The 10,000-nt window shown below is 44.6% G+C and overlaps 1 protein-coding gene across 1 annotated transcript in view; it reads right to left on the bottom strand.

The window, feature by feature from the left end:
- Positions 1–10,000, bottom strand: part of LOC135531501 (otogelin-like) — a gene marked incomplete at its 3' end in the record, with an annotated part of 128,424 nt that overhangs the window by 71,607 nt on the left and 46,817 nt on the right. Inside the window, 3 exon segments of the mRNA XM_064959530.1 lie at positions 4,548–4,760; positions 5,352–5,476; positions 7,034–7,211. Of these exon segments, the coding sequence (XP_064815602.1) occupies positions 4,548–4,760; positions 5,352–5,476; positions 7,034–7,211 (516 nt within the window).

Here is a 10,000-nt window from a genome sequence, read left to right as displayed (position 1 = left end):
GGAGAAGGATATATACTGACAGTCAATAATGTCACCTCTACAGGAGAAGGAGACTGATATATACTGACAGTCAATAATGTCACCTCTACAGGGGAAGGAGACTGATATATACTGACAGTCAATAATGTCACCTCTACAGGGGAAGGAGACTGATATATACTGACAGTCAATAATGTCACCTCTACAAGGGAAGGAGACTGATATATACTGACAGTCAATAATGTCACCTCTACAGGAGTCTGATATATACTGTTAGTCAATAATGTCACCTCTACAGGGGAAGGATACTGATATATACTGACAGTCAATAATGTCACCTCTACAGGGGAAGGATACTGATATATACTGACAGTCAATAATGTCACCTCTACAAGGGAAGGAGACTGATATATACTGACAGTCAATAATGTCACCTCTACAGGGGAAGGAGACTGATATATACTGACAGTCAATAATGTCACCTCTACAGGGGAAGGAGTTGATATATACTGACAGTCAATAATGTCACCTCTACAGGGGAAGGAGTTGATATATACTGACAGTCAATAATGTCACCTCTACAGGGGAAGGAGACTGATATATACTGACAGTCAATAATGTCACCTCTACAGGGGAAGGAGACTGATATATACTGACAGTCAATAATGTCACCTCTACAGGGGAAGGAGACTGATATATACTGACAGTCAATAATGTCACCTCTACAGGAGACTGATATATACTGACAGTCAATAATGTCACCTCTACAGGGGAAGGAGACTGATATATACTGACAGTCAATAATGTCACCTCTACAGGGGAAGGATATATACTGTTAGTCAATAATGTCACCTCTACAGGGGAAGGAGACTGATATATACTGACAGTCAATAATGTCACCTCTACAGGGGAAGGAGACTGATATATACTGACAGTCAATAATGTCACCTCTACAGGGGAAGGAGACTGATATATACTGACAGTCAATAATGTCACCTCTACAGGGGAAGGATACTGATGTATACTGACAGTCAATAATGTCACCTCTACAGGAGAAGGAGACTGATATATACTGACAGTCAATAATGTCACCTCTACAGGGAAGGAGACTGATATATACTGACAGTCAATAATGTCACCTCTACAGGGGAAGGATATATACTGACAGTCAATAATGTCATCTCTACAGGGGAAGGAGACTGATATATACTGTCAGTCAATAATGTCACCTCTACAGGGAAGGAGACTGATATATACTGACAGTCAATAATGTCACCTCTACAGGGGAAGGAGACTGATATATACTGACAGTCAATAATGTCCCCTCTACAGGGGAAGGAGACTGATATATACTGACAGTCAATAATGTCACCTCTACAGGGGAAGGAGACTGATATATACTGACAGTCAATAATGTCACCTCTACAGGAGAAGGAGACTGATATATACTGACAGTCAATAATGTCACCTCTACAGGGAAGGAGACTGATATATACTGTCAGTCAATAATGTCACCTCTACAGGGGAAGGAGCCTGATATATACTGACAGTCAATAATGTCACCTCTACAGGGGAAGGAGACTGATATATACTGACAGTCAATAATGTCACCTCTACAGGGGAAGGAGACTGATATATACTGACAGTCAATAATGTCACCTCTACAGGGGAAGGAGACTGATATATACTGACAGTCAATAATGTCACCTCTACAGGGGAAGGATATATACTGTTAGTCAATAATGTCACCTCTACAGGGGAAGGAGACTGATATATACTGACAGTCAATAATGTCACCTCTACAGGGGAAGGAGACTGATATATACTGACAGTCAATAATGTCACCTCTACAGGGAAGGAGACTGATATATACTGACAGTCAATAATGTCACCTCTACAGGGGAAGGATACTGATGTATACTGACAGTCAATAATGTCACCTCTACAGGAGAAGGAGACTGATATATACTGACAGTCAATAATGTCACCTCTACAGGGGAAGGAGACTGATATATACTGACAGTCAATAATGTCACCTCTACAGGGGAAGGATATATACTGACAGTCAATAATGTCATCTCTACAGGGGAAGGAGACTGATATATACTGTCAGTCAATAATGTCACCTCTACAGGGGAAGGAGACTGATATATACTGACAGTCAATAATGTCACCTCTACAGGAGAAGGAGACTGATATATACTGACAGTCAATAATGTCACCTCTACAGGGGAAGGAGACTGATATATACTGACAGTCAATAATGTCACCTCTACAGGGGAAGGAGACTGATATATACTGACAGTCAATAATGTCACCTCTACAGGAGAAGGAGACTGATATATACTGACAGTCAATAATGTCACCTCTACAGGGGAAGGAGACTGATATATACTGTCAGTCAATAATGTCACCTCTACAGGGGAAGGAGACTGATATATACTGACAGTCAATAATGTCACCTCTACAGGGGAAGGAGACTGATATATACTGACAGTCAATAATGTCACCTCTACAGGGGAAGGAGACTGATATATACTGACAGTCAATAATGTCACCTCTACAGGAGAAGGAGACTGATATATACTGACAGTCAATAATGTCACCTCTACAGGGGAAGGAGACTGATATATACTGACAGTCGATAATGTCACCTCTACAGGGGAAGGAGACTGATATATACTGACAGTCAATAATGTCACCTCTACAGGGGAAGGATATATACTGTTAGTCAATAATGTCACCTCTACAGGGGAAGGAGACTGATATATACTGACAGTCAATAATGTCCCCTCTACAGGGGAAGGAGACTGATATATACTGACAGTCAATAATGTCACCTCTACAGGGGAAGGAGACTGATATATACTGACAGTCAATAATGTCACCTCTACAGGAGAAGGAGACTGATATATACTGACAGTCAATAATGTCACCTCTACAGGGGAAGGAGACTGATATATACTGTCAGTCAATAATGTCACCTCTACAGGGGAAGGAGCCTGATATATACTGACAGTCAATAATGTCACCTCTACAGGGGAAGGAGACTGATATATACTGACAGTCAATAATGTCACCTCTACAGGGGAAGGAGACTGATATATACTGACAGTCAATAATGTCACCTCTACAGGGGAAGGAGACTGATATATACTGACAGTCAATAATGTCACCTCTACAGGGGAAGGATATATACTGTTAGTCAATAATGTCACCTCTACAGGGGAAGGAGACTGATATATACTGACAGTCAATAATGTCACCTCTACAGGGGAAGGAGACTGATATATACTGACAGTCAATAATGTCACCTCTACAGGGGAAGGAGACTGATATATACTGACAGTCAATAATGTCACCTCTACAGGGGAAGGATACTGATGTATACTGACAGTCAATAATGTCACCTCTACAGGAGAAGGAGACTGATATATACTGACAGTCAATAATGTCACCTCTACAGGGGAAGGAGACTGATATATACTGACAGTCAATAATGTCACCTCTACAGGGGAAGGATATATACTGACAGTCAATAATGTCATCTCTACAGGGGAAGGAGACTGATATATACTGTCAGTCAATAATGTCACCTCTACAGGGGAAGGAGACTGATATATACTGACAGTCAATAATGTCACCTCTACAGGAGAAGGAGACTGATATATACTGACAGTCAATAATGTCACCTCTACAGGGGAAGGAGACTGATATATACTGACAGTCAATAATGTCACCTCTACAGGGGAAGGAGACTGATATATACTGACAGTCAATAATGTCACCTCTACAGGAGAAGGAGACTGATATATACTGACAGTCAATAATGTCACCTCTACAGGGGAAGGAGACTGATATATACTGTCAGTCAATAATGTCACCTCTACAGGGGAAGGAGACTGATATATACTGACAGTCAATAATGTCACCTCTACAGGGGAAGGAGACTGATATATACTGACAGTCAATAATGTCACCTCTACAGGGGAAGGAGACTGATATATACTGACAGTCAATAATGTCACCTCTACAGGAGAAGGAGACTGATATATACTGACAGTCAATAATGTCACCTCTACAGGGGAAGGAGACTGATATATACTGACAGTCGATAATGTCACCTCTACAGGGGAAGGAGACTGATATATACTGACAGTCAATAATGTCACCTCTACAGGGGAAGGATATATACTGTTAGTCAATAATGTCACCTCTACAGGGGAAGGAGACTGATATATACTGACAGTCAATAATGTCCCCTCTACAGGGGAAGGAGACTGATATATACTGACAGTCAATAATGTCACCTCTACAGGGGAAGGAGACTGATATATACTGACAGTCGATAAGCTCTTACTTGTCATTCAATTACCTTTTTAGTCAAAGAAATGGTGTAATTTCACCAGATCCACTCGCAGTCTGAACAATACTGTCTAAACATACAATACTTAAAGTCATGAATCACTAGCAGTCTGAACAATACTGTCCAGACATACAATACAATAAGTCCCCCTAAAGCATCTAACCAACAAGCAGCAGATTGACAGTAAATCCACAGTACTCACCACAGTCAGGTACGCTGGCTCTGAACTCTGTGATGACAGAGTACTTCCTGCACTGTCTAGCATAGTGGGCCAGGGAAGAGCAGAGGCAGGGCTGGCCACACTTACAGGTGTCTGCTTTACACTGTTGGTGAAAGGGCACCGGACTCAGGTACTCATGACACGCTGAGAACAACTCCTGGTTCAGGATGTCACACATCTCAGAGGCGTAGGATGCTATGGGGTGGAGGGGGAGGAGGAGGGGGAGAGAGAGAGTGTGAAAAGAGAGAAATAGAGAGAAAAAGGAAGAGAGAGCGAGAGAGAGAGAGAGAGAGAGAGTGAAAGAGAGAAATAGAGAGAGAGCGTGAAAGAGAGAGAGAGAGAGACAGAGAGAGAGAGAAAGAGCGAGCGAGAGAAATAGAGAGAGAGCGTGAAAGAGAGAGAGAGAGAGAGAGAGAAAGAGCGAGAGGGAGAGAGAGTGAGAAATAAAGAGAGATCGTGAAAGAGAGAGGGAGAGAGAGAGAGGGAGAGAGAGAATGTGTGAAAGAGAGAGAGAGAGAAATAGAGAGAGAGCGTGAAAGAGAGAGAGAAAGAGAGAGAGAAAGAGCGAGAGAGAGAGGGAGAGAGAGAGAAATAGAGAGAGAGAGAGAGAGAGACAGAGAGAGAGAGAGACAGAGAGAGAGAGAGAGAGCATCTCTGTTTAAGTTTGAGTTATGTTGCAGTGAGGGTTCTAAAACACAAAAGGAAAATATTTATTGAAAGGCATGACATGACATGTTTCTATTTGATAATGACGTAGGAGGACTTATGGTTTAGAAGGACAAGCACCTGCTTGCTGATGCGTGTCACATGGGTCAAGCTGGGGAACACTCTGGCTGGGGACACAGGCAGAGGATACCCTCCAGGCGTTGCCAAACAGGTGAGGGGTGCTCTCTATCATACCAGACGGGGACCTGGGGAGGGCAGGGGAGGAGGGGAGGGCAGGGGAGGGCAGGGGAGGAGGGGTGTGTCACAACATCAGAGATGGACTATCTTAGTGTTTCAGAAGGAACCCAGACCTGGGGGAGGGCAGGGGAGGAGGGGGAGGAGGGGGAGGAGGGGGAGGGCAGGGCAGGGGAGGAGGGGGGAGGGCAGGGGAGGGGGGGGAGGAGGGGGGAGGAGGGGAGGGCAGGGTAGGGCAGGGCAGGGGAGGAGGGGGACGGCAGGGGAGAGCAGGGGAGGAGGGGGAGGGCAGGGGAGGAGGGGGGGAGGGGAGGAGGGGGAGGGCAGGGGAGGGCAGGGGAGGAGGGGAGGGCAGGGGAGGATGGGGAGGGCAGGGGAGGAGGGGAGGCAGGGGAGGAGGGCAGGGCAGGGGAGGGAGGAGGGGGAGGGCTGGGGAGGAGGAGGTGTGTCACAACATCAGAGATTTCAGAAGGAATCCACAACAAATTCTTGCATGCACACTACCCGGTTTGGTTCTGGTGGTCAGAGGGTTTTCAGATCTGGACTGCAGGGGAGGAAGGGTGTACTCATTCACAACACAATAGTTCTGTGATTCAGCTTTATTATATATATACTATACTATTATATACTGTATATACTGATACATGTTGTTGTGATCCAAAACATCTACCATTTACAGTACATGGCTGTGAAGTCACAGTACATTTCAACCATTAAACCCTCAGACATGGCTGTGAAGTCACAGTACGTTTCAACCATTCCATTAAACCCTCAGACATGGCTGTGAAGTCACAGTACGTTTCAACCATTCCATTAAACCCTCAGACATGGCTGTGAAGTCACAGTACGTTTCAACCATTACATTAAACCCTCAGACATGATGGGCCACATCCATCCATTTCACTTGAGTGTTCACCTGTTAACAGTGAAGGAGGCGATTAGAGGTAACATTTCATCAGGCAGAGACTGGTCAGGCTGGTCAGGCTGGTCAGCCGTGATTTACATTACAGAGAGGAGAGGTAGATAAGAGAGAGAGAAAGGAGAGAGAGGGGAGAGGCGAGGAGAGCTGAGAGGAGAGGGAGAGCTGTTCCCGCCATCTCCCTCCCTGCCCCTCCCCCTCCCTGCCCCTCCCTCTCCCTGCCCCTCCCTCTCCCTCCTCAGCCAGCTCCCGAAACAGGAGTATCCTTTCTCCCAGAATGCCACAGCAAGGGCCGTGCCAACCAGAGAGAGCAACAGAGAGCCACCCGGGGGGCTGGAAGTCAAGGGTCAGATAGACACACTTACAGGAAGTCAGAGAGAATGAGGGTAGAGAGAGAGAGAGAGAGACGGGGAGAGAGAGAGAGAGAGAGAGAGAGAGAGAGAGAGAGAGGGAGAGAGAGAGAGAGAGAGATGGAGAGAGAGAGAGAGACGGGAGAGAGAGATGGAGAGAGAGAGAGAGAGAGAGAGAGAGAGAGAGAGAGAGAGAGAGAGAGGAGAGAAGGAAGAAGCATGGGATTGGGGCTTCTGAAAACGTGTGTCTGTATCAGTATCTGAAAACGTTACAAGCCATCCAATCCAGACACACTTACAGGAAGTCGTCCTGGATGTTTCCGTTGAAGGTTCCACAGAGCCCCACCGTGTCGCCCTTCCACAGCTCATCCACCTGCAGGTAGAGACGGAACTCCCTCCAGCTGTACTGCAGATGCAGACCCAGAGCAGTACGCACCTGCAGGTACATGGAGGACAGCTCCTGGATGTGGAACACCTCTGGGGAAACAATAGGGATGTGATTAAAGGGGGAGGGGTAGGGAGTCGAAAGTGCAAAGTCGCTACTGGTCTAGAGAAGTCCCTGCAGGTCTCAAAATGTATCTACTGGTCTAGAGAAGTCTCTACAGGTCTCAAAATGTATCTACTGGTCTAGAGAAGTCTCTACTGGTCTCAAAATGTATCTACTGATGTAGAGAAGTCTCCACAGGTCTCAAAAAGTCTATACTGGCCTAGAGAAGTCTCTACGGGTCTCAAAATGTATCTACTGGTGTAGAGAAGTCTCTACAGGTCTCAAAATGTATCTACTGGTGTAGAGAAGTCTCTACATGTCTCAAAAAGTCTATACTGGCCTAGAGAAGTCTCTACAGGTCTCAAAATGTAACTACTGGTGTAGAGAAGTCTCTACAGGTCTCAAAATGTATCTACTGGTGTAGAGAAGTCTCTACAGGTCTCAAAAAGTCTATACTGGCCTAGAGAAGTCTCTACAGGTCTCAAAAAGTGTCTACTGGTGTAGAGAAGTCTCTACAGGTCTCAAAAAGTATCTACTGGTGTAGAGAAGTCTCTACAGGTCTCAAAATGTATCTACTGGTGTAGAGAAGTCTCTACAGGTCTCAAAAAGTCTATACTGGCCTAGAGAAGTCTCTACAGGTCTCAAAAAGTCTATACTGGCCTAGAGAGGTCTCTACAGGTCTCAAAAAGTCTCTACTGGTCTAGAGAAGTCTCGATGGGTCTCTAAAAGTCTATACTGGCCTAGAGAGGTCTCTACAGATCTCAAAAAGTCTATACTGGCCTAGAGAAGTCTCTACAGGTCTCAAAAAAAAAGTACATACTGGCCTAGAGAGGTCTCTACAGGTCTCGAAAAGTCTATACTGGCCTAGAGAAGTCTCTACAGGTCTCAAAAAGTCTATACTGGCATAGAGAAGTCTCTACAGGTCTCAAAAAGTCTATACTGGCCTAGAGAGGTCTCTACATGTCTCAAAAAGTCTATACTGGCCTAGAGAAGTCTCTACAGGTCTCAAAATGTAACTACTGGTGTAGAGAAGTCTCTACAGGTCTCAAAATGTATCTACTGGTGTAGAGAAGTCTCTACAGGTCTCAAAATGTATCTACTGGTGTAGAGAAGTCTCTACAGGTCTCAAAAAGTCTATACTGGCCTAGAGAAGTCTCTACAGGTCTCAAAAAGTCTATACTGGCCTAGAGAGGTCTCTACAGGTCTCAAAAAGTCTCTACTGGTCTAGAGAAGTCTCGATGAGTCTCTAAAAGTCTATACTGGCCTAGAGAGGTCTCTACAGATCTCAAAAAGTCTATACTGGCCTAGAGAAGTCTCTACAGGTCTCAAAAAAAAAAGTACATACTGGCCTAGAGAGGTCTCTACAGGTCTCGAAAAGTCTATACTGGCCTAGAGAAGTCTCTACAGGTCTCAAAAAGTCTATACTGGCATAGAGAAGTCTCTACAGGTCTCAAAAAGTCTATACTGGCCTAGAGAGGTCTCTACATGTCTCAAAAAGGCTATACTGGCCTAGAGAAGTCTCTACAGGTCTCAAAATGTAACTACTGGTGTAGAGAAGTCTCTACAGGTCTCAAAATGTATCTACTGGTGTAGAGAAGTCTCTACAGGTCTCAAAAAGTCTATACTGGCCTAGAGAAGTCTCTAAAGGTCTCAAAAAGTGTCTACTGGTGTAGAGAAGTCTCTACAGGTCTCAAAAAGTCTATACTGGCCTAGAGAAGTCTCTACAGGTCTCAAAAAGTCTATACTGGCCTAGAGAGGTCTCTACAGATCTCAAAAAGTCTATACTGGCCTAGAGAAGTCTCTACAGGTCTCAAAAACAAAAGTACATACTGGCCTAGAGAGGTCTCTACAGGTCTCGAAAAGTCTATACTGGCCTAGAGAAGTCTCTACAGGTCTCAAAAAGTCTATACTGGCATAGAGAAGCCTCTACAGGTCTCAAAAAGTCTATACTGGCCTAGAGAGGTCTCTACATGTCTCAAAAAGTCTATACTGGCCTAGAGAAGTCTCTACAGGTCTCAAAATGTAACTACTGGTGTAGAGAAGTCTCTACAGGTCTCAAAATGTATCTACTGGTGTAGAGAAGTCTCTACAGGTCTCAAAAAGTCTATACTGGCCTAGAGAAGTCTCTACAGGTCTCAAAAAGTGTCTACTGGTGTAGAGAAGTCTCTACAGGTCTCAAAAAGTATCTACTGGTGTAGAGAAGTCTCTACAGGTCTCAAAATGTATCTACTGGTGTAGAGAAGTCTCTACAGGTCTCAAAAAGTCTATACTGGCCTAGAGCAGTCTCTACAGGTCTCAAAAAATCTATACTGGCCTAGAGAGGTCTCTACAGGTCTCAAAAAGTCTCTACTGGTCTAGAGAAGTCTCGATGAGTCTCTAAAAGTCTATACTGGCCTAGAGAGGTCTCTACAGATCTCAAAAAGTCTATACTGGCCTAGAGAAGTCTCTACAGGTCTCAAAAAAAAGTACATACTGGCCTAGAGAGGTCTCTACAGGTCTCGAAAAGTCTATACTGGCCTAGAGAAGTCTCTACAGGTCTCAAAAAGTCTATACTGGCATAGAGAAGTCTCTACAGGTCTCAAAAAGTCTATACTGGCCTAGGGAGGTCTCTACAGGTCTCAAAAAGTCTCTACTGGTCTAGAGAAGTCTCTACGGGTCTCAAAAAGTCTATACTGGTCTAGAGAAGTCTCTACAGGTCTCAGAAAATCTATACTGGTCTAGAGAAGTCTCTACTGGTCTAGAGTAGTCTCTACTGGTCTAGAGAAGTCTCTACAGGTCT

The sequence above is a fragment of the Oncorhynchus masou genome, unplaced genomic scaffold (genome assembly GCF_036934945.1).
Source record: "Oncorhynchus masou masou isolate Uvic2021 unplaced genomic scaffold, UVic_Omas_1.1 unplaced_scaffold_1607, whole genome shotgun sequence".
Lineage (NCBI taxonomy): Eukaryota > Metazoa > Chordata > Actinopteri > Salmoniformes > Salmonidae > Oncorhynchus > Oncorhynchus masou.
Note: the sequence above shows the minus strand (reverse complement) of the source record. Positions and strands in the feature narration are given on the sequence as shown.